Here is a 26,788-nt window from a genome sequence, read left to right on the forward strand (position 1 = left end):
AGGGCACACGAGCTTCATACCAAGAATGGGAGTGCACCTTACTCACCATTTTTCTTGCCCTGAGATTGACAAACTTATTGGGTATCATCCTCTCACACTTCAAATTCTGCACCCTATTCTCCATGATGTCCTTTGCAATGTCCCCTTTCCAGACAGAAAAACCCATCAGAGTTCAACATCACATAAGCACAACGCCTCACAGTTCAGTGCTGGGTCCTCGGTATCTCTGCCATCACTGACTGAATTCACCCTCTAGGTTACAACCATTTTATCCTCACCCCACTATCTTTTCCCTATCTTGTTTTAGATGATGATCCCCCGGACTCACCTATTAAAGAAGCCCCTGCCATTCATCACCACACTTGAGGGTATAACCAATGGCTCTGCATTTTTACACAATAGCATTTGGTCCACACGGCAGATGTCCAGCCCATTATGGCTAATTGCCAAGGTGGTACCCAGATGGCCAAGCTCTAAGCCCTCCATTTAGCCATTTTTTCTTCTGCCCGCACAGTAAGTACAGACCCATGGGCTGTTTTTCCTGGATGTACCCACTGTCTTCCCTCTTGGAAGTTGTGTTTCTTCCAAACCTGCATGGGGAAATCTGGGGCCACCCCCTCTAGGAAGAAATCTTGGACTGTGCTCATTCCCACACTTTAACTGCAGGCCATGTTAATTCTCACTCCACCCACTCCACAGAAGGGTAACAGGTGAAATGCCCATGCAGATGCTGTGATCAGAGGGGTGAAGGTGGTAGCAGATGATGAGATCCATGACAAAGCTGATCACAGCCTGAAAGTAGCAGCTGAAACTGAGAAAGCTCTAGCTTAAACCCACAGCCTGGACCATGGAACTGCCACAGTAGCCCAGTGGTTACATGAATATCAAGGTCACCCTCATGCTAAAGCTTTGGTCAGGGTAACAGCTCACCACAGAATACATCTTCCCTTACACCTCACACAAAGCATTGCACAGGCCTGGGAAGTTGGTACCCAGATGGAGAAGAACTGGTCTGGGGCAGCAATCAGTTGCCCACAGCCCACACTGTGGAAATACTGGCAGATTGATTGAATGCTGCCCCTCAATGTAAATGATACATTGTGATTGCTAATCATTGCACCACACTGATACAGCTGTTCATGTACAACAAACAGAGGCAATGGTGGTGCAGGCACTAACCTCATGGTTCGCAGTATTCCCATTAGCAGTAACAACTGAATCAGATAAAGGGTCACACTTCAAAAACCATGACATTCAGACGTAAGATGGATGTTCCATCACCCATAAAGTAGGCCGACAGCCTACTTGAGCAGATGAATGGACTGTTGAAAGCTGAACTAACCACACTTAGGAAAACAAGCTCTCCTCAACAACCCTGGGACACCGTGTTACCCCAAGCAACAGCCTCCTTGAACTATCAAAAGGGACTGATTGGAAGTTTCATAGAACTCGAGTACTGGCCCATTCCACACCTAGAGAACTCATCATTACACCAAAAGGAAAGTCTAACACCCTCATAAACTCTCATAGGCACCATAGTCCAAGCATGTATTCCCTCTTTCAACAACATCACACAATTCAGATTACAGGTGTGTTAGGACTGAATTTGCAAGGTGGAATCTTAAAGGAAGGGCCTCAGATAACTTTGCCTGCCACTTGGCTTGTAGCCTAGATGGAATGCACTTTATTTTCTCTTATCCAGATCATCTCCCCTACTGCCCTGTTATTTTGAAGAACTGTATTGGGACAATATTTGTGCCTGTTATGTATTTATCGCTGCAGGACCAACCATCAACCAACCATTCCACTAATTGTATGTTCCTTCACACGGTGTCATTATCTGTTCATGGGCTGCACTCACACTCACATCCCTGTATTGCAAACCCATAAATCCCCAGTGTACATGGATGGGGACAGGAGACATCACACTTTGAAAGACTGGTGAGTCCTTAAATACATCTGTAAAGTCTCCTGGCCCTCAACTCCAGGCCTAGTGGATAAACTAATCCCTTACCGAGGCATGCATCCCCAAAACCCTCATCCATGCTCCCACTGGGAAATCCATATCTCTGGTGACTTCTGATTTAATAAATTTACGGGACAAATAGAAACCCCTAGCACATGGGATCTCACCACACTAATACAGGTAGAAGATGAACTCCATAGTATCCCAATATGGGATCCTTCTTTAAGATAATAATGATAATACCCTAAGAACAAAACATCATTGTAAGTTTCAAGGTTGCCAGTGATTTGATGGGGAACAACCATATATCAATCAAAAGACTAGCCCAGCAGAGGACTGCTTGTCAGCGTGTCATCTGTCTACACCAATCCTTTCGTAGTGCAATTTTCACCCTTTCCCACCCCGTTGAAATTGTCTGCCTTTGGGCAAAAGACCCAGCAGGCACCTCCTTCAAGTTTAAAATCAACCCCTTACTTCCAGCTCCGTCTCTCACTTTCCCTCCCACAGTCTCAATGGCTGAGTCTCTTACTGCTTCAGCTACCTTTCCCAACTCATGCCCAGACTTCTTCCTATCATCACAGAAGCAGGTCTCTATGTTGTCTGGAAAAATTGCATGTGACAGATTACTCCTAGATCCCAAATGGTCCCTACAATGGATTGAGTTAAACCCAGAGTGTACCCTGTTTTCAGCCATCACTAATGAGAGGTGGTTAGCTGGACTCCATAACTGCACTATATGCCAACAGAACTTGCCCACATGTAGAGATCTTACAGGCTGTTCGAGGATGGGCATATGGTTACTTAACAGTGTTGAACCAGAAGTCCTAGCTAATAAACTAAACACAATGACTACCACACTGTGAAAGTTTCACATCCCCTTATGGTCATCATCTAAGTCAGGCATGGGACAGTGGTTAGGCACCAACACCCTCCCTTTATGGGAATATCTGAATAATGACAACCACATTCTATTACTAACTGCCTTAGGGACAACTCAAAGGAATGTATCCTTAGCCTTGAGCTGCCACCAGGCCTAGATACAGGTCCAAGGAGCTGTAGCTGGAATCTTAAGGGAAGGCGACAGTGGGGTTCCACCCACTGAAATTCATAAAATCATCTAGGATAATGCCACCAACACCAAATGACAATTACAAGCCTGGTGGCACATGCCAAACTTTGATGTAGATACGGATTTAGCTGTCACCTACGAATGAATTGTACAAGATGATACCACTGAGTGAATCTACCCCATTGTATTCCAGGGCTTACACCAAGCCATATCTGTGATCTATCCTGTGGATCACCAACAACGGTCCTAGTAGGAAATCAAAGGATGGTGATTCATATATAACAAAGCCTGCATCCCTAAACTAGGAGTGGGGTTCACATGTGAAGTGGATTTCTTTCAGACCTCTGATACGTGCCTCAATACCCGCAGTGGAGTTTGTCACTTCACAGTACATCCTGATACAAATACTGAGACCATGCCTGTTTATACCGGAAATGGCTGTGTTATGTTCATTATCTTTGTGCCCTTTTGTATACATTGACACTATGATTAATCACACCTTACCTACAAATATTAATCTATGCATCTGCAATCCTACTACACTATGTGGATGTGATTTTAGCTATACAACTCTAGCTGTTTCTCATCAGTTATTGCCCACCAGTTATATTCTCCATCACCCCTACTCCTATTGGTATGAACCTATCATTGATTGAACATCTATTACAACCTATGAACTTGCAGCAGCTATTAAGGAATGCAAAAGATCAGACACAACAGACTTTAATTACTGTCCACCACCAATACCAAAGAAATCAAACAAATATTAGAATGTGTCCAGAAAATCCAGACATAGTTGGTGGGAATCTCTCCTTGGATGGTCTGCCACCACAACAGGGATACTAAACACCCTGATTCATCACCTAGTTATCACCCTTGTTTCATGTGGATTTTTGCTTGTTTTAATTGTTATATTGTATGTTTGGTAGATTTTTTTCAACAGATGATTTTCCTATTTCCTCTGTTTTCATTCCTCCCCAAGCCTAACATTATTCCTGTCTTTGACACTCCCAAATAGAAGAAGCAACTATTCTGCAGTTGACTCTATTCTGAAATGGGGAAAAAAAGTGCACTGAGGCCACAAGGTCAGAAGCAGAGACTCATCTATAGAGAAATTCTAAGCAACAAGGCATGAAAAAATTAGGAGTTTGCAGATCACGTGCTGATCATAACTCCTTCAGCATAATGCAACTGATTTAGAAAAGTTGTTTAGCAACAGTCTTCTCCAGCCAGCGCAAAACCTGGGAATCCTTCCTGTGGGGGGATGCTCCCAGCTTCCCCCTCCCATCTGGTGCCAGTTACAAGCAGTCTGCATTCCTGTGCTTCACTCTCTGAAAGAGAGGGTGTCAAGGCTTTGAGATAAGGCCTGCTTGGGCATCGGGAGGATGTGAAAGCTGTGAAATAGGGCCTGCTTGGGTGCCAGGACCGTGGGAAACAAAGCCTCCTCTCACTGCCGGAACAGTGTTAATTAGGGTGGTCTGGACTATCTCTTCTTCCTCAGGACCTTGGGAGATAACACCTACCCTCACTGCTGGGGCAGTGTTAATCATTGTGGACTGGAATTAACTCCTTCTCACCCAAGCTATGGGATCTCTCCTTGGGGCCACCACTGCAAGAGTAAAGCAGTCATTCGCAGTCACTCAAACTCCTTTCTTCAGTGCTGAAGAGTGCTCAAGGCAGCTAGCCTGCCCTTGGGGGTGTTCGGCCACCCCCCCCCCCCCCCCCAGCCCATGACTGTGGGTGCGATCGTCATAACAATAACAGAGGAGAGATGAACCCTGCAGCAGCCAAGAGCCGGGGACTGTGCAAAGAGAACTGCAGCTGGCCTCGCGATTCCACCTCCACCTTCCCCTAAAGGGTATAAATAGGTTGGCCCCAGAGGCTGTCTTTGGCTCTTTGTGTGTGATAGCGAGTATGCCAACTTGCGGATCCCCTCGGGACGGGGACGCCCTCCCGCAGTTACTTCCCTGAGACTGAGTGTATGTTGGCTGCTCAGGCAACGCATGGGTAAGAGTGCACATTGGCCGCTCAGGCAACGTGTGGGTAAGATCAATTAGAATTGGAAAATAAGTATTCTAGTTGAACTAAGTTTCTGTTGATACGAATTGTTGCTTTGTACTGTTGTAACTTGTGTAGTAAGTTTAGATCTTTAAAATAAGTTGTGGAGTCATGCAGTAAATCTCCTTTTCCCCTCCTCCCCCTCCCTCACGTCACACGAAACCCTCACGGTCTGGGACCGTAAAGACAGTCGGTCGTCCCGTGACACCTTCATTAATTTTCAGGATCTCAAGCACAGAAGTTGCTATAATGACTTAAGCTTTGAAAATTATTTTGTCCCACAATGCAGAAATAAAAGAAAACACTAACAGTTTTCTTTTTTGTCATTCTGTCTCATATACGGCTATCTAGTTATTACCTTTTTGGGGACCTGACAGAGCAGGTTTACTATTTCCAGCCAATCTACTTGCCAGCAGGTAACAGTTACATCAGTGTTACATTTCCAGTTAGTTTGTTCATTCTTTTTATTGTTATTCCTTGCATGTTTTCAATATTTTGAAATTGTCCTTGACTATTCCAGATCAACATTTGGCCTTAGACGTGATACGCAGCTGACCCAACCTGTTTGTGTTAATAGTGTCAATGATAACCTGCAAGAATTATCCAGAAAAGAACAGTATATAAAACATGATTGTGTTCTACAAATTACCAGTTAATTTGCACTATAAACACTGGTTGCAGTTCTGGTCCCTTACTCTTAAAAACATGATAAGCACCAGAAAAGGTTCAAGATAGGGCAACAAGGATCTCCAAAGCTAAGTAATTGCTTCCACATCAGGAACAAAGTGGGTTGGAAAATAGTATGTGTTGGAGGGAGGGGAGAGTCTGTTAAAAACCATGAAAGAAGAAAGTGGACAGCAGTTGACTACCTCTTCCAATAAGAAAAGCAAGGACTATCAGATGAAACTAGTAAGAGCCAGTTCAAAATATGTGACAAAGACTGGTTCTTGCAGTGGGCAGTAGATCTGCTTATCAGAGGATGCTGCAAATGGCAGAAGGTTATATAGGTGCAAGGGAAGAACAGGCAAGCACATGTAAGGACAAGCCATTGCAGGTTATTGATCAGACAAGCCACAACAGGCTCAGTAAACGTCCTAAGCAGAAAGCACTCAGAGCACTGGAGAGTATTCTTGGGAAGTACTCAGTCTGTGTTCACTCCTCCCTAGCCATCTGGCATGTGGCCCCTGCTGGAGACAGACTACTGAGCCAGGTGGACCCTTGGTCTGTAGTCTGCTGACATATTTGTTCTTACATGTGAGTTGTATGTCATTTCTCATTCCAGCTGATGCAGATGCAGTTATTACAGTCAACAGAGCTGGAAGCTTTTTAGTAAGCCAGGAGTTGTTCTGGTTTAGCATGAGCAGAACCGCTGTTGAGGCTCCAGTGACTGTATTGATGGCCTATACACATAGCTCACAAATAAACATCTAAAGCTGGGGGAACTACATACCACCCTGAGGAGAAAAAAATACTCCCCAAAAAGTAATGTTTATTGCCTTCAATGCCAAACTCTACCATCTCTTCTCACCAGTTAGGACTGGACCTTAAAAGTAGTTTTGCAAACGGTGCTAAAGGCAGGATTGTTACTTTCCCAGTGGGTCTCAGGTAAATGTTAAGCCCCAGATCTGCATGATTCTCTTAAATGCTTCCTCTTTTTCCCTTAGTGAGTGCTGTGCAGATGCGAAACACTCAAACCCCACATCTCCCTGCGTTATAGTGAAGTGACTGAAAGGCTTCATCCCCTTCTCTAAGCTGATGGGTTGGGTCTCCCCTGTAATGGCTGAGGGAGGGGCTGTGTGCCCCTCCGCACTCCCTTGCTCATAGCACAAATGCCTAGCGCCACCATCACCATGAGACAGGTACGAATAAAGTCGTGGCAGGATACCCCCCGCTTTCCCTCCTCAGCGCCGCACACCACGCCACGCCAACCGCCCCCTGCCAACCGCCGCCCCGCTCCGGAGTAGGTGCGGCGCGAGGCCCCGCCCCCTGCTCTCCCATTGGCCGGCCGGGGGGCGGGGCCGCTCACGGCCTACATAGCGCTGGCGCCGGGGATGGCTGGCCCGCGTGGGAGGAGGGGTACGGCGGTGCGGTTGGGTCTCACTTCCCTCGCGCGCCCGACGGCCCGCGCCAGGGGCGGGAGAGGGGATGCTCCGCCCCGCCGGCTATTTCCGGACCTTCCTCTGCCCTTTCGACAGTGCCCCGAGCGGCGGCTGCTGGCGGCCGCACTGCCAGTACCGGCACAGGGAGACGCGCAGGCTGGAGCCGCCAGCTGCCCCGCCGCCGCTCGCTGCGGCACCTGCCCTGGGTGAGGACGGTGGGGAGGCCGGCCCGTCCTCTCCCGGGCACCACCGGCTTCTCCGTGGCGGCGGGCGGGAACTGCCGTGCCGAGGGGACTGGGCCCCGCAGGTGGCGATGGGGGGCTGTGCCCGGGCGAAGCCGCTGTGAGGGGAGGCGGCTGGCAGGGGCGCCTCGCGGCGGGGCCGCCGCGTGGGGCGGGCTCTGCGTGCGGGCGGCGTGCTTCCGGCCCTTTAAGATCAGATTTGTCGTAGTTAAAATAAAAAGCTGTAGGGTTGCGCACGAAAGCGTGAAGCGACGAGAAATGAAGTCTCTACAGCATTCCTCTTTGCTCTTAAAAAAAGCACCGTACCTCGACAAGCAGCATAGCGAAAGTGCTTGAATTGTAAGCTCGAGTTTGCGGCTAGGGTAGGGCTGCAGGAAGCTGGACTCCAGAGGCTTAGTTAAGCCCTTTAGCGATAGAACAATATAAGCTGCTGACTTTTTACTTTTTTTGGTACGAGTACATTGCTTTTACCATCCTGATCTGTGACCTCTAGCCCACGTATTGAAGAACAAAAGTTGTAATGTGTATTACAAGTTGCTCTTTATCTTTGTAAGACACCATTACTTTCCTTCCAGGAATAGCTATCTGCAAAGAGCCTGCTTACATGTCACTGAATAACTGATATTTTCTACGGAAATTTTATTTAGTATGCCTCTGTGGTAGTACTCTGACTTCCTTCTTAGGAGTATAAGATTCGTAACTGCCTTTTCTGGTGTTTGGTTAGTTTTTGTATGACTTACGGTTTTAGACAACTGTAAGCTAGGCCTAAATATTGAGGAAGAAACAGCTTGATGAGGGGGCAGAGTACTAAAATGACTTTAAAATGAGAACCATAAAACTTCTTAAGACTAACAGCCTAAGATAATTCCCCCCCCCCCCAAAAAAAATACAGCATCTGAACTGGATTTGAAGAACATGTAAATACAGCAGGTTTGAAATGTTATTGGGTATTTGTGGCAATGAGATTGATAGCCGTTAATATAATTCATAATTTTTTTTCCTCAGCTGAATTCTGTGGACAATTGCACTTTACTGAGCTTTTTAAGGTGGTCTTTCATTTACAGAGTCATATGATTTGCAAAACTAGTAGTAAAATAGCATTAGATTTGGTTAAGATCAAAGTTGAAGAACACAAGGAACTCTCACAGTACAGTCTTTGAGATAAAATGATTAAAACCACTTTGACCTGTAAAAATGGTCTTAAGGAAAGTAAGACACTTTCTCCTTATGCAGTCATTGTAGGGTTTTTTAGCACACAAATGTCATGCAGATTCACTTTCCAAGTACTGAAATAATGACTTATTTTAACCTGAAAAATACATTGTTGATCATAGACGTCCTATAACTTTCTAGTGAATTATTTTGCAGATCTCCTAGTATCTTCAGTAATGAAAGAGGATGAAAATGCTAACCAGAGGTCTAAGGCAGAGGAGGTGTACCTGTGTGAACATCAGGAGGGGAGTTCAAAGATGTCACCATTTAGGAGTAGATGTGGATCCACAAAGAGGTCAAGAAACTCTTCCACTGTGAAACTTGAAATAAAACTTCAAGAATCTGATGATGAATATGATCTTGTCATTGATGTGCCACCACTCACTGTTAATAAAAAGCCAAGAATAACTAGGAACTGTGAAAACTGTAATAAGGAAGAAAAGCTGGCTGCTATAATATGTGCAGAAAAACTGCATGCTAGTGACATAGCAAACAGTCCTTCCAAGTGTACGGTAGAAAAATCAGAGGAAATGGTCACTTTACAAAAGAATGGCAGAGATTTAAATAAGTCTAAAAAACTAGATGATGTTTCTCCAGAAATTAGTAAGATATATTTGCCTGATGTAAACATCAAAATACCAAAGGTTTCAGATAATCTTAAGGAGAAAAGAAATGCCCTTGCTTATTCCAAGGAAAAATGTATGTCTTCAGCTATTTGTATTGAAGCAGATATGCAGAAGGAAATTCTGAAACAAAAGAATGCAGAAACTAATATGCTGGTTGAAGCATCTGTTCAGGGACATAGCACCAATGAAAACTGTCTGACTAGCAAAAGAGCAGCACAATCTGTCTTGAACACTGACTACTCATCAAAAGATGAAACTGTATTAGGAGATTGTAAAGAAACAACAGTAAATACAGGAAAAATTCAGAGCATAGAAGAAAATAAAGGTAATGATATTGTAGAAGATACATACCCTCATCTGACTGATTACTTAAATGTAGGCAAGGAGGCTTGCCATAATACAGGTCTGACCAAAAGGAGTAATAAAAAAAATTTCGTTGAAACTGCATGTGCAAACAAAGAAAGTGAAATGACTGTATTTAGTTCATCTTCTGAGGAAATGGAATCTAGTGAAGGGGATACGGAGCTCTCAGAATCAGATGATCCTATAGAAGAGTGTCGGAGAATTTTCTATGAATTTGAAAGAGAAGCACAAAATAAAGGTGATAAGCAGGTATTTTGTTTCCCTTTCTTTGCTTGCTTTTTTGTAAACATATCAGGAAAGAAAGCAATGTATGGTCAAGTTCACGTACTCTTTCCAAAGTATGTGTTAGTAAGTGTTAAAAATTTGAGCCTAGAGAACTAGTAGAGAAAGTTAAAAGGAACTGTTTATCTTTTTAGACTAGCTTGATAACAGGAGATCTACATGCTTACTAAAGTAGAGAACTGCCCTGAACTGCTCACTGCTTTGGGGTGAGCATTCTTAGTCTTACTATAATAAACAAAGCCTTAGAGGTGGTTGCATATTTAGTAGTTCCCTATTCTTCTCAAATAAATTTATGGACTTTGAATATCACTGCCTAAGCTTCAAAGCTCTATGGTTGAACTGTTCTGAGTGTAAAATAACTGTCAAATGCCAACAGAACTGTAATTTTCTTGGCCAGTTTTTTGACTGTGAATATCTGGACACGCTGGAGTGACTGGGTCATGAAGATATTACTAAAATCTAGAACTTAATAATGGTTGGTCTAAATAGCCTATTCTTATTTTTAACAGGTCCTTGGAGGAAACATGGATCTAGATTTATTAGAAACAAAAGTGAATGTTCCTGGACAAAAGAAAAGAATTGCACACACTGCAAAATTTGAGGTGAGTTATAACCTTCTAATAGGCTAAGGTTTGACATAGCTTTGTTTAATATCAGTAGACTCATGTTGACTTCAGGTTGGCTGAGGTTCTGTCTTGTAATCTAATTGTAAAAATGTTTTGAAATGACTCAAAACAAATTCCTCATAATTGCTTCTGCTAAAAGTTGTTGCAAATACGTAATCCTGCAGTACCTAGAGTTGGCTCCTGGCATAGGTGAAGTTAGCGGCTGCCTCAAGCAGCTGAGACTGATGAAGAGAGCCTTGAAAAGTCAGTTTGGAGTGCAGACTGATAGTATGAGCTGAGCCAAAAATGTTTCTTACTCTGCTCTTATAATACTTTAGGTGGCCATATTAATAGCAGGCATATTTCTTGAAGCCTCTTACCCTTCCCAGTGCTCTTGGAGCTTTGTCCTTTCCTTCTCAAGGTGGCATGCTGAGCTGATAGCAGATTCAGTTTTAAGATGTAATGTTAACTTTAACACCATCTTGCTGTGAGATAGAACTGCTTGAATGTTAACTACTGTTAATCTATTTCTGTGTGTATGCATATCAGGTACATACCAAAAAAGAAATTGTGCCTTTCAGAGCATCTTCTCCACAACAGGGTGATAACATGAGAATCCAGCAGGAAGCAATGTTGTTCACAGCTGCTGGTAAAAATGAACAAGCTTTTGTTGCTACAACTTCTAGACAGAAGAAAACTACGTCTGAGTTGTCGACTACTGAAGTTCAAAGCATAGGACCAATGGGTATGGCAACATGATCCATAGGTCTGACAGTCTAGTTTGTTTTATGTCAGATAGGAATGTGTTTCCTTCACTTTTTTATGGTGAATGTAGGCAGTCGGCTTGTGCAGATGGTTGTCATATCCAAATACAAGGTTATCTCTGAAGTATTTGGAAGCCTTAGTGGATTGGGGACAGGTACTTTGTGTTAAAATCTTTGAACGTGTACAGTTTAGGCCAAAATCCTGAAAAATACTTGTTATCTTGAAAGTCTTTGATATGTGAATTGAATAAAATGAAAAAAACCAAAACTAATGAGACTTTGCTTTTAGCATGGGTATCAACTGTTAGGTTTTTAGTCTCAGGTGTTCAGGCTGCCTGAAACATGTCCATTGTGTCCTGAAAGCTGTGTTCTTTTCTCTTTAAATTCTCTTTCCTATGTGAAAAATCCTGCAGCGTAAGTTATTTTGTATATCTGACATTAGTTAAACAGTCATTCCCCTCTAACTGTTCTACTTTTTAGCTTGCCTTTATAATGGCAGTAATGTATCTAGTAACTAAACTCCTGTAAATACTACTGTGTAGTTTTATTTATGTGTTTTTATACAGATGCTATAAAACAGTCTTCACGTTAATTTGAGTCATTCTGCCTCTCTATACATTTTTTATAAATAAAAATTAAAATGGACTAATATATCTCATGCTGTTTAGCTGTCTTGCTGTATGATAGATGCTGGTGCAAATACAGTTAAGTGCGATGGATGCAAGTCAAGTGCTGATACCCTGGCTCTAGAATCTTATGACAGTTTATTTCTGAGGTCTATAGTTTTCCTGACTTGCGAAAGTCTAAACAATGCTTTAAAGCACTTACTGTTTGAATTGGAAGGTGAAATTAAAAAAGTGTTTTTTCATGACTTTTTTTTCCCTTTGCTATCATGCTTTTAGCAGAGGGGGAGGGTACAGGAAGAATGGAGAAATAATTGCTTAAAAATCATAGCCATTACAGCTTAAAGATGGTCTTTAACTTGACTTGCACAACTGCTTTATTCTCATATCTTTGAGCTGTCATATAATATCCAAAACATTGGAGGACACTTTGCAGAAAATCATTTGGCAGAAGTGAAATCTTAAAGTGTTTCCTAAGTTCAAGGTTTGCTTCCACAGTTTAGTTTACTTTTCCCTGCTTTACCAAAGCAGCTGTGAAGTACCCAAGTTCCAGATTAATGGAGTTTGAATAGTAAAGTTTGCTGCTAGGGATTAGGTTTAATCTATCTCTCTTGTTTGTTTCAGCATTTTTAAATTTGCTTGAAGTTCAGCCTGCTGAAACCAGCAGTGGTCAACTGTGTGTACTACTTGAAGGAAATGTTACAACAGCAGTGCCCTGTAGACTTTCTAATAATTCATTTAAAAGGATTGTTCCTGTACCATGTAAGGTACTGTAGAGTTACTGCTGCAGAACTTGTAGGTGTGGATGGCATGTAGATGGGAGCAGAAGTGAGAAACTACTATTAATTTAAGACAGCATTAGATAATATGGGCTTTAATAGTGTGATATACTGGTATAGCTTTTCTTTAAAATACTTATTTAACCCATGCATTTAATGTTACTTTTGAGTCAAAGCTACTTGTATGCTTTTGTAGCAAGTGTAGCAGTAATATTAAAAGCTTTATCGATCTATTGGTAGAGCTTCAGCTAGGGGGTTCTGCCTGTTCATAATTGTTGCCCATTCACTAACAGCTGATGCATCTTTTTAATGACAGAAATGATTTTTCAGTTTTGTAATTAATGAGAAGTCACTTAAACTCTTCTAACTTTGTTTTATGCAGTGTTTCTCAGTAACTGAACATTGTGCTGTCACGCATTGTCAGGACTCGTACTACCAGGCGTCTCAGCAAAAAGTAAGTGGTTTTGTTTGCAGCAGTTTCTCCAGAAGAACTTACACCCGGATTCAAACTGGCTCGGGCCAATCAACACTTACATATCAGAAAGAAAAAGGAGAGGTAACATAACTGGGAAGGTGGATTCCTTGCATTCAGGCTATACTGACTCCTGCGGTTTTGCCAAATGCAGGGAAGCTTGACTGCATAACTTGTGGCAGTGAGACAGTGCACTGTGTATCTTTCCCTTGCATTTGGAAGGGGAAGAAAAGAAAAATCCCATTAATTCTGTAATTTTTAATTACTATATTAGGAGATTCTAATGGCAACTAATAATGGTATTGCTTTTCTCTGACTAAATCAAGTTGCTGTTCTAATTTTATTTTTGTTTTCCAGCCTCTAGTAGCTACAGATATAAGCAACTCTGTAGATAAATTATTAATCCAGGTGGTTGTGATGGGAGAAATAAGTACCCCTTTTTTTCAAGCAACTTGATGCTTAAATAGCAGCAGATAATGTTTGGATAAAAGGTTTTGTTTGGCTTTGAGAAATATCCTTATAAATTAAAGCGTTTCCAGGGAAATTTTTTCAAAAAGTTAGTGCAGTATGCTTTGGTTTGTTAACACAAACTTTGCATTGTTTTTTTGAGTGGCACAGTATCATGCACGTTCTACTCATAAAAATGACTCTAGAAGCTTTTTTTATAAAGCAGAGGTACTGAAAATTTCTGGGCTAGAATAAACTACAAGATTTGCTTTCTAATTAAAACTGAAATGTTATGGCTTAGCTCTGGTTATAAATGTTGAACATTGTTCTAGAATAGGAAGTCTGGATTACTGCGTGCTTTATATTTCAAGTGTGAAACTTGTTTCCTGCATGGGTTACTATGTGCCCCATTAAAGCTGAAACTAGGTTGTGACAATGATAAGCATCACCCTCTTTCCCTGTGTACACAAGGACATGTATGGACTGTTCAGTTCCTAGGGTGGTTTGCTGCATGTTGATTAGATACCTTTTTTTTTAGGTTTCTACTAGAAAAAGGCCTTCCATTCCAGAATCAGGATCCAAAGTACCACATGACATAAGACAGCGATATTTCAGTTTCTTTCTTGAAGAATACTTCAAAATTTGTAGCACAGCGAATGAAGCTATTGACAAGGTTTGCAATGTTTGGAAGTGTTATAGGTCTTTACAGTTCCTCCTCTTAATGGATTGTCAGTAGGTCTTATCTTGCACAGTATGGTGGTATTTTTTTTAAAAAAGGCAAAAATTTCAGCCTTTTCAGCAAGCAGAAATTAAAATATGCTGGGTCTTATGCTTTTTCCATTCTCATCAATGAGTATCAGTTTTCCCAAAATAAAAACTTTTGTCTTTAGCACTAATGATTATCTTTTAAAATGACATGAACAGTAAGTAGGAAAACAGAAAATCTTTCTTTTAAAATACTAAATACAAAATAAAAATCTTCCTGTGACTATGGAAGGTTTCCTGGAATGTAAGTAATGACTTTGAGGTCTGTAATCACCTGTTCAGGGCAGGAAGAAAACATGTTGTTGAAAAGCCATAAAACTCAATCATTTTGATCTTGTATCAACTGTTTACACAACATTAAGCAGTACTCGAAGTTATAACCAACAGATACAGGCTGATAGGCACATAACCTTCAGATGATCTGAATTTCTTGAATGCCGGAAATTGAGAGATTTTATGAAGCTGCCCTAATAAGACTGTATATAGGTGTAATTACACCTTGAATAAAAAGTTTGTAAAACATTAGATGTTACTGCTCTACCATTTATTCTGCATTCTCTATATTCTGCAGCATATGTTGGTATGGTTGCCTTTTCATTCCCATAAAATGTTTCCTTTATCTTCCCTGTAACATCCCAGTGTTATCTCTCAGCTTCCTCAGCTTTCCATCTTCTTTTCCTCTGTTCTTTGGACTTGCATATTGTAGCTGCTGCAATGGTTCTGCTAGAAGGCACTGTTTATAGCTGAAATGGGCTTGTCTTCTGTTAACTATGTAGATGGTAAAGACACTGAAATAAAACCAGGAAAGAACTGTTTTTCTTCCCCCAGAAGATTAATGAACTATACTCCTTAGTTCAAATGTAGTGCTTTTCTTCATAGTTGCACAGCTGATGGAACTTCATTTCATCTCTCTTACAACTTTGCAAAAGGAAAGTTACAGTATTTCTTGACCTGGAAATGTAATAATGCTGGGTGGGATTTAAATTCTGATTGGAGCATTTATCTTCCCTGAAAGTCTGACTTTCCTTCCTAGGTGCTGAAATTGTCATCTTAGGTGACTCATTCAGCTTTCTTTGTTTCTTGTTGCACTTTGGATTTAGGATACTACTTAAACATGTCTCCACCTCTAGGTTCAAAATATCAGATTCTAAATGGCGGGGTTGATAAAAACATACAGTACTACACTAACAGTTTTTTTTTGATATAGGCCCTGATAGAAGAAAAATCCATTTATGATCGTTGTGGCAGTAAAAACATGTACCTGAATATTGCTGTGAAGACCCTCAGAAAGCTCAGGGATCATGGTAGTCTTTCTTTCAATAAATTTTTTTAAATGGTTTGTATGTGCAGAAATCAGAATGAAGGAGGAATGGTCTGATAAGAATTACTTAGTTTTACTTCACTAAAGATATTTCTATATATTTAAATGCTTCTGTAGAAATGTATCACTTGAAAGAAATATTGATGTTTTAATTCTATATATCTGCTTAGAACTTCAACAGGAAATCAGAACTTGAGAAGATACAGTAAACATAACATGTTTTCTTCCATTCAGGGCAGCTTAGTGATGGCAAGTCTGCGAGTGGAACTGGATCCATGAAGTCAGAAGAGAAGAATGGTAAAGAAGGGAGAAGGAAGATGTCAGTTCTCCACTTCAGTATATAACTGGGTTTATTTTGCCATGAAAAGGTTACCCTGTTTTTGGTAAAGTTTTATGTATTAGCCATAGGTAATTAGCCAATCTGCTGCTTATATCTGAAGATTCATTCTTCTGACTTAGGGGAAAAATGTTGAACTTCCATTTGAAAAGTGCAAGTTTTTAGTATTACATGTGAAGCCTTTGTGAAATGACTAAGAATTCAACATTATGCAGTTTCTTATCAGCAGTGCTTCACTTCTGATAGCTTCTAATTGTGCTGAGAGAGGAATGTAAAATTCTGCTTGTAAACCATGGTGTACATCAAGATTTCAGTTTCATTTTATTTTGGAAGTACTAGGATATTTAAGTGTTGCTTAAATTTGTTCTAATATTAAATATGGAAATTTCTTTTTATTTATTTAGATCTTACAGGTGCTGCTTTGTATGAACTTTTAAAAGACTATCTTCTGACTAAGGAACAGCTGAATGAAAATAACTTCCCTCAACCAAATCCTGAAAAAAATGGTAGTGCTGTATTTAATGGGATTATAAAAAAAGCTGTACGTGATGGTAAGTGAAACTGTCTGCTAGATTACAATGAACTTGAACTTGACTCAGTGGTTACACAGGGCAGTAAAATACACAGATACTAAAATATACCTTGCAGTAGTATTCCATATTTAGTGGTTGGACTGCAAGTGAATTCCCAAGCTTTCATTACTAAACCATGAAGTTTCACAAGTATTTTATTCACTAATTTTTATTATAACAGAATGATGGACGAAACTGCAGATAAACTTGATTTTCTTACTATATTAGAATGGAACTTGATTTTTTCCCATACTGGCTAGTCTTGGGAAACTATACTTACATACTGATGCTCCACTCTAGCAAATTGCTATACATGTAACTCGTATTTATTCCTTACAGGTGAAATAATACTGTTTCACCTATTCAGCATGTTTGAACTTTTTGACCAGCTAACTAGGAAATACAAGTCATTATCTTTTTTTTCAGCTTTCAGAAGGGTGTGCTCTAGGTGTGGCAAAGTATACATAGTTACTTCCTCAGGAAAACATGCACGGAAAGAAGAATGCAATTACCATTCCGGTAGAGTCTTAGAACAAAAAGGCAAGTATCATTGGTATTTAGTCTTTGTGGAAGCCATTATAAGTTATAACATCTGTTAAAAGTGAACATGATGAGAGTATGAAACTTTTTGCACAAGGCTCAACTAAGATAAGTCCTGCTGTTCTCTTGGGAACATTGCTATCTGTGAAGCCTGTTTTCTCTGTGTATGCTTTACCTTTGAGGAACTTGTCATTAATGAAACTCTGTGGGAAGAAGGTAGAAAAATATCCACTGTGTGGCCTTGCAATGTGGACTTCTAAATGAGCTTTGTCATCTTTTCTGAGAGACCCCTTAAATACTCGGAGGCTATGCTAAATAGATACGTAAGGAGAACCTAGTTCTGTGTACTGCAGATCTCTCTCCTATTCACTGGTGTTTTCTTTGATAAGAAACGAGATCTGGGGAGGAAATACACAGTTTGTCTTGTCATGGCTGGGACCAAACTGTATTTGAAATTGCTTCCTTCCATGGTGCACTCTCAGGAGAAAGTGGAAAAAAGTTTGAGAGAAGGAGCAAGGCTGCTACTTGCTTTCCATATTGCCAGTTGCTGTGACAACTGCTCACTTTTCAACTTCTCTTTTTTTGGCAGTTCCAGGTGGCTTGGAAAAACGCTATAGCTGTTGTGAGGGAATAGTTGGATCTTCTGGGTGTCAGGTTGCAAAGGTATGGTAATGCTTTCAGAGGGTTTAATGCAATATTTTGGTTTTGCTTTTTGTGTCCGTTTGACTCATCTGAATCAGCTTTCTGCAAACAGTTAGGTAAAATCCTTTTAGGTTCCTTACTAGGCCTTAGTAAATTACATGGCAAATACTGATCAAGAAATATTCTATATATGCTCCTTAGTCTTTTAAAGAAACAAGTTGTCTGGCAATTTGGATAAGATATATTTAGCAAATTTGCTTTTTAATACTAATGGAAACTTTGCAGCTTCATGTTCATGATGGGAGAAGGGAGAACCTGGAAGGCTTCATGAAGACATTTATTAAATCACCTCCTTTTGATGGAAACTATGGTGTATATGCTCTGGACTGCGAGATGGTATGAGTAACTTAATATTGTTCAGTTAACTATGTGGCTGCTTATGAGATGGTTTCCTGGGTGCTGCACTTTGTGGCACTCATGACTGAGAGGCATGCAGAACTCTCACAAGTCATTAAGTGACTAGACTTCAGTGCTGAGTATGTAGTGAGCAAAGTTATTTGGATTTGCTGAGTTGGCAGCCAGTTCTGCTCTCTATACAATTTACACCATAAGGAAAAAGCATTGCCGTATAAATACTTGTTAAATTTACTTTTTTCTCCTAGTGTTACACAACACAAGGCTTGGAGCTTACTAGAGTGACAGTGGTTGATTCTAAGCTTCAGGTTGTCTATGATTCATTTGTTAAACCAGATGGTGAAGTCATAGATTACAATATGAGGTATGTGTATTCTTAATCGGTCTATAATACTTCAAGATTAGATGTGATAAATTTATTGATAACTATGTAAGAAAGAACCTGCCTCTCTAAAATCTTTCCAGTAACATAAGGTCTTTCCAGTAACAGTAAGTTCTTTCCAGTAACATAAGGTAAAGACCTTCAGTCAGGAATGGGGCTTTCATTCTGATAAATGCAACTAAGAAGGACTTTTCTCTTCAAAACAATTCATCTTTTCCACATTTGAAGACTTTCTTTAAGAAAAGGTTAAACTGAGCCACCTAGAACTTGCTAAATTTCCTAAAAGTAAAAACAAATGCAAGTACTGTCTGTAAATGTACTCCCACTGAAAAGCAGAGTAGTCATAAGCCATGCATTGAGACCATCAGATTGTTAATTTTTTCTGTGCAGTTTAACAAGATTTGACTGGATTTAGTGCAGCTCACTTGTGCACAGTATTACTACTTTGTTTTTATCTTTGAGATCAGTTATTTGAAGAAATATTTTATACTTCGGTCAGTTCTTGAAGCCTTGCAACTGCCTGTAGATGAAATGCAGCTTTTGAGCCTCACTGTAAAAAGTTAGAGGAGAACCAGTGTAGTGCATGCCACCTCTTCGGTGAGGTTTGTTTGCTTAGAGCTCTCTCTTTGGTCCACACTTACAAAGACAAGTTCAATTGCTTGTAGTGATAGAGCTAAGTTAATTTAAGGTCATCTAACTGAGCTCATCTTAAATTATCTAGGAGAAGAAAAGAATAGTAATAATAATAATAAAACCTTGTGGTCTGATTAACTTCAATACCGTGATTTCAAAGCTGGCCAGGATCAGCTTAGCTATCAGGGAAATGACTGCTATAGATCTTGTTCTTCAAGGTATTTCTTTCCCATCTCGGTGAAACTGTTCAAAATCTTTCCTTAGATTCTCTGGAGTAACAGAGGATGATCTGAAGAATACCACAACATCTCTTCGGGATGTACAAGCAATACTGCTAAACTTGTTCAGTGCAGATACAATTTTAATTGGACACAGCTTAGAAAATGATTTATTTGCTCTCAAGGTAAAACTTACAGGTTTTAATTTTTTGAAGCAAATTCTAAGAGGTAGTTACTTGTGATACTACTGTCATCTGATGGATCTTGAAAGGGAATGTTGCATTTTAGCAGATGAACATGTAAAATATATTTGATTTGTTAAATGATAGCTGTGTTAAAGGTAGTATCTCATTCAGTTCAGGGAAGGAAAAGATGTACGCATAAGCACAGTATAGTAAAGACTTTGAGGTTTGGGCTTTCTGCTTTACTGTTTTGTGCCTCTAGCCAGGCAATCATACATCACCGCTGAATAATATTATCCTTATTACTGGCTTGGTAAAAGCCTAGAACTGTGCCTTTCAATCTCACTGAACTAATGACTGCAAAATGCTTGAGTCAGTGAAGGTCCAAGTAATGCCAGTGTTCTCAGAATCTATGTATACAATTACGCTGCAAGTGAACTATTCACTTTAGTGCCAGAAATGTGAATTATGTGATGAACTATCAGTGGCAGCAGTATTCCAGGAGAGAGATAACCATCTGCAAACTTTTTATGGTCCTATTACTGATGAAGCAGGAGACAAGATTGCTGTTATAGCCTTAACAGGATGAATTTTTCTTTTGTTACTTCCATAAAACAGTAGGGTATTAGCTGTCTATCTGAAAATAGTTGGTAATGCTTACTCTATAAACAACTAGTGAATAAATATTAATGCAGTGTACAGAAATCACTGCAGAACATAATTTTTCTAAAGTTTTTGCCCCAGAGTTCTATAATGAATAGAAGAACACAGGATAGATAGCATGATGTGTTAAACTTGAGGGTTTAACTCATGGTTAAACTTGAGACTATTCCACAAAAAGGAAAGGATTTAGATGCTTTGTGGGATTTCTCTAATAAATAGGAGGTGAAAGACTGTAACTGGACCTGTATTTATTAATGTGATATCTACTCTTTTCCAGCTAATTCATGACAAAATAGTGGACACATCAGTAATGTTTCCTCATCGGCTAGGTTTGCCTCATAAAAGAGCGCTTAAAAGTCTAATGGCTGACTACCTCAGGAGAATTAGTCAAGATGATGGTAAGAGCCCAGGTTCTTAAGCAATCAGTATATTGTATCATGAAATGGGAGACAGGAATAATGTAGAAAATTGCAGATGTAGAAATACACTCGCTCATATTTAAGTCTTTGTCTTGGATACCGTTATTTCAACAGTATAGTAAATGCAGAGAACATACCGGAAGAGTAGGGTGGTTGGCTTGTCACAGTGGTCACCATCTAAAAGTGTTCCAGCTACCTTCCTGTGTAGAAAGGACATTCTCAAAATTCTAAAGGTAGTATGATGAGGCTAATTTTTATTTCAGATTCACTTGCTAGCTAGTATTGATACAAGAGTTCTTCAGTTCAAGTCTTGGTCTTCAGTAGTAAAATCATAGTAAACTTCTTGGTTGGCTTTCACAGAATCACAGAATGGTTGAGGTTGGAAGGGACCTCTAGAGATCATCTAGTCCGACACCCCTACTCAAGCAGGGTCACCTAGAGCATAGTGCCCAGGATTGTGTCCGGATGGCCTTTGAATCTCTCCAGGGATGGAGACTCCACAACCTCTCTGGGCAACCTATTCAAGTGCTCAGTCACCCTTAAAAACAAATTAATGAATCTGTTCTACAGTGTGCATTTAATAATAATTAAACAGTACATTTGATGGATGTATTTTAGATTGACCATTTCATTGTAAATACCTGTTTTTAATCTGATCTCAGATATTCTGTTTAATTTTAATAAACTGGCAGGTGCACACTTGTTCTTAATTTTTCTCCAAAAGGCTTCACTGACAATCTATTTGCTAACAAGACTTCATTGCACAGTGTTGAGCAAAGCTGGATGGCATTTGATATCCAAAGAAGTATCTGGGTGCTGCACTTGAAAGCTCATAATATCCTCTGACTTCCCTTGCTCTGACAATCTGATACATAGCAGAGTGTGGGAAGCAGGAGGGCGGGTAATGTCAAAGATATTTCTACAAGCTTTAAGATGGCTGTCTAAAATAGAAGCTCTGCCTTCAGTAGACTTTTCTGCTTTAGTTTGGATTTAATCTTTGACCACTAATGAGCTACATCCCTGACTTAAAATAGCAGCTACACAGCTCTACAGTTTAAGAAAAAGGGAAGAAACCTGACACAGGGCTTCCACTCCCTGGTTTTGCATTGGTTTGCACTGCTGCTTTGTGTTGTACAGGAGAAGGGTAATAGCCTTTAAGTCTGGAGTTGCTTTATTCACAAACCTAGGGTTAATAGAATGAAACATCCTTCACTGTCACACAGTGTTAGGCCTGTGGTGGTTTAACTTGCTCTGAATTTGATTGACTGCTGGTTTTTCTTGACTATCTGAAAGTAACAAAAATGAATGACAGAATGGATTTTAAAGGGTCTCAGCTCAAGGATTTTTGATGTCCAAGATATAAGAGCTGTAACTGTTAAGATATTTTCATTTACAGTATATCAAGTAGTTGATTTGAATCAAAAACTAAATAATACATAGAGCTAGAAAACTACGGTTTTAATAATTGAGCCTTGCCAGACAGCTTACTACACGGAAAACCTAACTCATAACTGTTGTACTTCTTTGCACAGTTAAAAATAGTAGCTAAAGGGTTAAATGGCAAGGTGGAGCACTATGAGTGAGAATTGCAGCCTTCTTTGAGGAAAGATAGTGAGAGTGGGGAGGGAAAGGCAGAATCATCTTTGTTTTGTTATCCTAATGACAAACTAGTTTCTACCTGATTGTTGGCAACTGTTCTATTAAAGTACATTTAGGAGAGAAGGAAGCTAGAACCTGCAAGGTCATTATCAGCTGTCTTCTGATTCTGGAAACAGGAGAACTTATGAACTTACGTTCCATTTCAGTCATAAACTATGACATGCCTTGACTAACTTCCTCAGTGGTGGGTGTTTTTTTTTTTTTTTTTGGTCCAGTCTCAATAGTAGCTGTACTATACAGAATCTATTGCAGGAATAGTTTTTACAAAGTCTACCAGAGAAAGTATTCATGTAATACACTTGTGCTGTGCTAGCCTGAATTGCAGCTACTTGTCTTTAAACATTTGGAGATCTTTGCTTCTGAATCTAGGCTGCTACATACAAAAAATGCCCTTGAATCATTAACATTTAAGTTTTACAAGAGAAAGCTAAAAGCTTGTACTGCTGTTGTGATAGTGCTTAGGTCCTTTGCTTCTCTGGAGAATAGAACATCTTAATTAAATCTAAAATAAAGAATTGTCTTTCCCTACAATCAACTTGTGTTACTTGTTGTTGTTGTAGTTCTTGTTTGTTTTTTTTCTTCTGAAGCAGTTGTGACTTTTTCATTGTGTGAGGAATCCATGCAGGCCTATAATGCTAGGAAGCCTTTCCTTTTGTTTTTTGAGCCACTTGCTAAAAACATAGACTGGAGAGGGGATTTTGACATCTTCAGATGAAAATGTCAAACTGGATTTTTCTTCTGCAACTATTGGCTTCTCAATAAGTAGCCTCTGTCCCAAACCTGTTCATCTGAGATGTCCCACTATTAAAACTTGTACATTCAAAATGATATCTGAGTTAACAAACTAAACCATATAGGATTTAGATTTCCCTTGATTAGCTCATTTAGAATTTAGTGAGGTGTGCAAATTCAAGTATGTTAGTGTGAAACAAATTTCTCTGTAATAAAGAAAGAGACAACTGAATACATTAAGGCTGTTTAACTATCCTAGAATTGCTAGGAGAGACACATCATGCAGCTCGCTCCATGAGGGAGTGCTCAGACCTTTTGATACTTAACTACTGTTTTCCTGTCAACCAGCACTTTCTTAGCTTGACTTACTGTTAGAAAGGGTCTCCTGATGCCTACATTCACTGCCAATTAATGAGAACTGTATGCATTTCCTACTTGGGTGACTGCCATTGTGTTCCAGAAAATATACGTTAAAATCTTTGTTGTTCTTCCAGTAATTGCAGGAATTGGATAAAGCATGTGTATATTTGTCATTGCAAGTCATTGACTTACTAAGTTTTGGCTAAATCTATTATAAAAATGTATATCCGTACATAATTTAAATCTTTTAACTCCATTCTGTTGGAATTTTGTGGAGTATTTCAGATGATCTTTGTCCTTAACTAACAAAGGTAGAAATTTATTGTCTAATTGCAGTATCAGTTTGTCTTGTTACTCTTTGAAATTCTGATTTGAAAGTACATGATTTGGATGAGAGGCTGACTGTTTCCAAAGCCAATTATTTTGGCTAGCCTAATCCAAGTTCCACTGCGTATTGAAGCAGGATGTAGTGGGAAGTACAATACCACCAGAGAATATTGGACTGTTAGAAGTATAGTGCTATTATGTTGAACATGTAGCAAAAATTTGCACCAAAAACTGGCTGAGTACAAAACTTTGTCTTAAGATGTGCAACAGTTGTTCAGCTTACTGAAGAGCACTGCATTTCTTTTATAAAAGAAATACATAATCTAATACTTAATGTTTTTTGTTCTTCCTAGTTGGTGGTCATAATTCCAGTGAAGATGCAATTGCTTGTATGGAACTAACACTTTGGAAGGTCAAGGAAGATAAAGGGAGAAAATGGTGACTATTATGGCTTTGGAGGAGCAGGAGGGGAAAAATAACATTGTTTTGGCTCACTATTCTTTAATGCTTCAGTACCAATCATTTTTCTGATGTCCAGTGTTGGCCTTGGATGCTTTAATGGGAAAATCTGGTTATATCTACTTCTGAACCTTAAAAGGCACAGGAAGGAGAAAATATAAATGCACTAAATACACACAAGTAAGCTACATTGAGTAGTTTCTTTTGTGTTAAATAGCAAGCCTATGCTGTTTTGTTAAAATAATGTTTCTGCAATCATCCGTACTACTCTGTGTAGCTGAAAACTAGCAATTGCAAGAAGTGAAAGTACTAATTATTTTAACTTCTGGATAAAACTTTGGTTTTGTGTCAAGTTTGTTCAGCATCTGTGAAATAAAATTCAAGAGCTCTAGTTTCTGCTATGTGAAAGTAGGATTTAAGATAAATGTTTTTTTTCCTTTCACTTCCCATTCTTTTCCACCTCTCTTTCATCTGCTTCCAGAGGGGGGAGAGAGGGAACTCTGTCACTTTTAACAAACTGCTATGCTAATAGATACAAAAAGACCTAGCAGCATTAATGTCAATGTGACCTCTTCCAGAGCAGCATAAGCTGGTCTCTTTTAAATAATTTGTGCCTACAGGAAGCTTTTAAATAATGAAAAAGCAGTGAGGTCTGCTGGCTTTGTTCACTGTAATCAAAGATAAGGGCTCCCACAAAGTACAGTATTTCAGGAAGAAAATGTGCTCACTGCTTTACCTACATTTGACTATTCTCCGGGATATAATTCCCTGCCTCCCACAAAGGATATGCTGAAGCATATGCTACCTTCAGAGAGGGAAGTAAGTCAAGGATTTAAAAAGTCTATTATTTTGGCTACTTATTTTTGTGGGAAGGGAATAGAGGCTCTGAGATGAAATTACATTTTGCGTTGATTCTTCAAAGACTTTTGAAGAATGGTATGGAGGGAAAGAGCACAGAAGTGTTACCAGAAAACATGATAATAGGTTTGCTTGATTTGAGGCCTTTCACCTAACAGCTTGGAGCAATTTGGCTTCTTTGTTGGAACTGCTGTTTAGTCAAAATTGCTCTGTGTAGAGCCAGTCACCTTTCATATGCTAATGCATGATTAATATGTGGCTTGGGAAATGAAATGGGGGTGTTGGAAGCAGGGAATATCATGTATACCAGGACAGGAAGAGAGTTAACAGCAAGAGGGAAAACTTGTGTTTGACCACAGTTGAGCTGTGCCCTCATAATTTAATTACTTTTGCTTTCTACCTGGGCCTCTGCTTATTTTCTGTGTTTTACCTCACCTCATCTTCCGGAGATCACAGAATCACCAAGTTGCTGAGGCTGGCAGGCTCCTCTGGAGATCATCTAGTCCAACCCCTTGCTCAGAGCAGGGTCAGCTAAAGCAGGTTGCCCAGGATCATCTCTAGTCAGGTTTTGAACATCTCCAAGAATGGAGGCTCTACAACCTCTGTGGGCAAGCTGTTGCAGTACTCAACCACCTTCACAGGAAAAAAAGGTTTTCTTATGTTTAAATGGAATCTTCTGTTTCAATTAGTGCCCTTTGCTTCTTGTCCTGTCACAGGATACTGTCTGGTCTATCTTCCTTACTCTCTTTCATCAGGTGTTTATACATAATTTGAAAAGATATGGATAATCAGCATTTTATATTTTTGTTTCAGCAAACGCCTGACAGTTTTATTTTGGGTGGTTGAGAGGGGCTTTAATACAAGGTCCACAGAAATTTAGGATTTGAATATATCCACCATTTAAGATGAAGTATATGCTCCCATTTGGGTTACTGGGAAGTGGGAGAAGTGCAGGCAGTAAGTGCATTAGTTGAATTCAAATTGCCCCAAGGTTACATCTTACATTTCCGCCAATCCAGGAGGTTAAACGTGCTTGTTTGACCTTTTGTTACCACTCCCCTCAAACTGGTGCCTAGTGACCTTGTGTTATGCTAGTAAGTGATGTCTGTTCTCATTTGATGTCGTAGCTTTCCTGCTAAGCGTAAATTGTGCCTCTAGCTCCTGAGGTTTACTTTAATCCTTGGAAGCATTAAGGATCTGTGTCTTATCTCATTGTACTCTGACTTTTGAACAAAGTTGAGGATGGGCAAGGAGAAGGTTTCGGGGAGAAGTTGAGGGGGGCTTTGGTTTTGCCTGTTGCCTTTTAAAAGCTTCCCTTTTTTGTGATCAAGTCTCTCATCATGTGTTTTTAAAGCAGTATTAACATGACTGCAAGCGGTTACCTACCTATTCTGTAACACATACTCCTGAAAGTGTGGCCAGCTCCACTTGTCTGAAGCTACTCTCCTTGGTCCTAAAGATATACTGGTCCTGAGCATGAGTTTGATAGCTGTATATGAGAGAATATAGGAAAGTTAAGGCTGTGCTATCAGAAAAGACAGCATGGGGTAGACTGACACTGTAAGCTTGCACATAGAAGTAGGTAGGTGTAGATAGGCAGAGGTATATGAAGAATGTTAAGATGTGGAGAATTTAGGATAATGTAAAACAGTGGGGAGCTGATAGCCCTTATGCTCTCAGCAGCAGAAAAACAGAATA

The 26,788-nt window shown here is 39.9% G+C and overlaps 3 protein-coding genes across 3 annotated transcripts; all 3 read left to right on the forward strand.

The window, feature by feature from the left end:
- The first annotated feature begins 8,865 nt into the window (after positions 1–8,865).
- LOC112992615 (uncharacterized) lies at positions 8,866–11,285 on the forward strand. The gene is made up of 3 exons (XM_026115800.2): positions 8,866–9,884; positions 10,427–10,519; positions 11,072–11,285. Exons 1-3 carry the CDS (start codon positions 8,904–8,906, stop codon positions 11,279–11,281), a joined length of 1,284 nt encoding a protein of 427 aa, XP_025971585.2. The 5' UTR covers positions 8,866–8,903; the 3' UTR covers positions 11,282–11,285.
- Positions 11,286–14,042: 2,757 nt separating this feature from the next.
- LOC135324866 (RNA exonuclease 1 homolog) lies at positions 14,043–17,494 on the forward strand. The gene is made up of 6 exons (XM_064501873.1): positions 14,043–14,069; positions 14,146–14,280; positions 15,580–15,676; positions 15,928–15,990; positions 16,435–16,581; positions 17,029–17,494. The coding sequence occupies exons 1-6, from the start codon at positions 14,043–14,045 to the stop codon at positions 17,199–17,201; spliced, it is 642 nt and encodes a 213-aa protein (XP_064357943.1). The 3' UTR covers positions 17,202–17,494.
- Positions 17,495–17,715: 221 nt separating this feature from the next.
- LOC112992609 (putative exonuclease GOR) lies at positions 17,716–25,234 on the forward strand. Its single transcript, XM_026115791.2, has 6 exons — positions 17,716–17,805; positions 18,070–18,180; positions 18,447–18,562; positions 19,478–19,616; positions 20,554–20,674; positions 24,127–25,234. Exons 2-6 carry the CDS (start codon positions 18,112–18,114, stop codon positions 24,213–24,215), a joined length of 534 nt encoding a protein of 177 aa, XP_025971576.2. The 5' UTR covers positions 17,716–17,805; positions 18,070–18,111; the 3' UTR covers positions 24,216–25,234.
- Positions 25,235–26,788: the final 1,554 nt, after the last annotated feature.

The sequence above is a fragment of the Dromaius novaehollandiae genome, chromosome Z (genome assembly GCF_036370855.1).
Source record: "Dromaius novaehollandiae isolate bDroNov1 chromosome Z, bDroNov1.hap1, whole genome shotgun sequence".
Classification (NCBI taxonomy): domain Eukaryota; kingdom Metazoa; phylum Chordata; class Aves; order Casuariiformes; family Dromaiidae; genus Dromaius; species Dromaius novaehollandiae.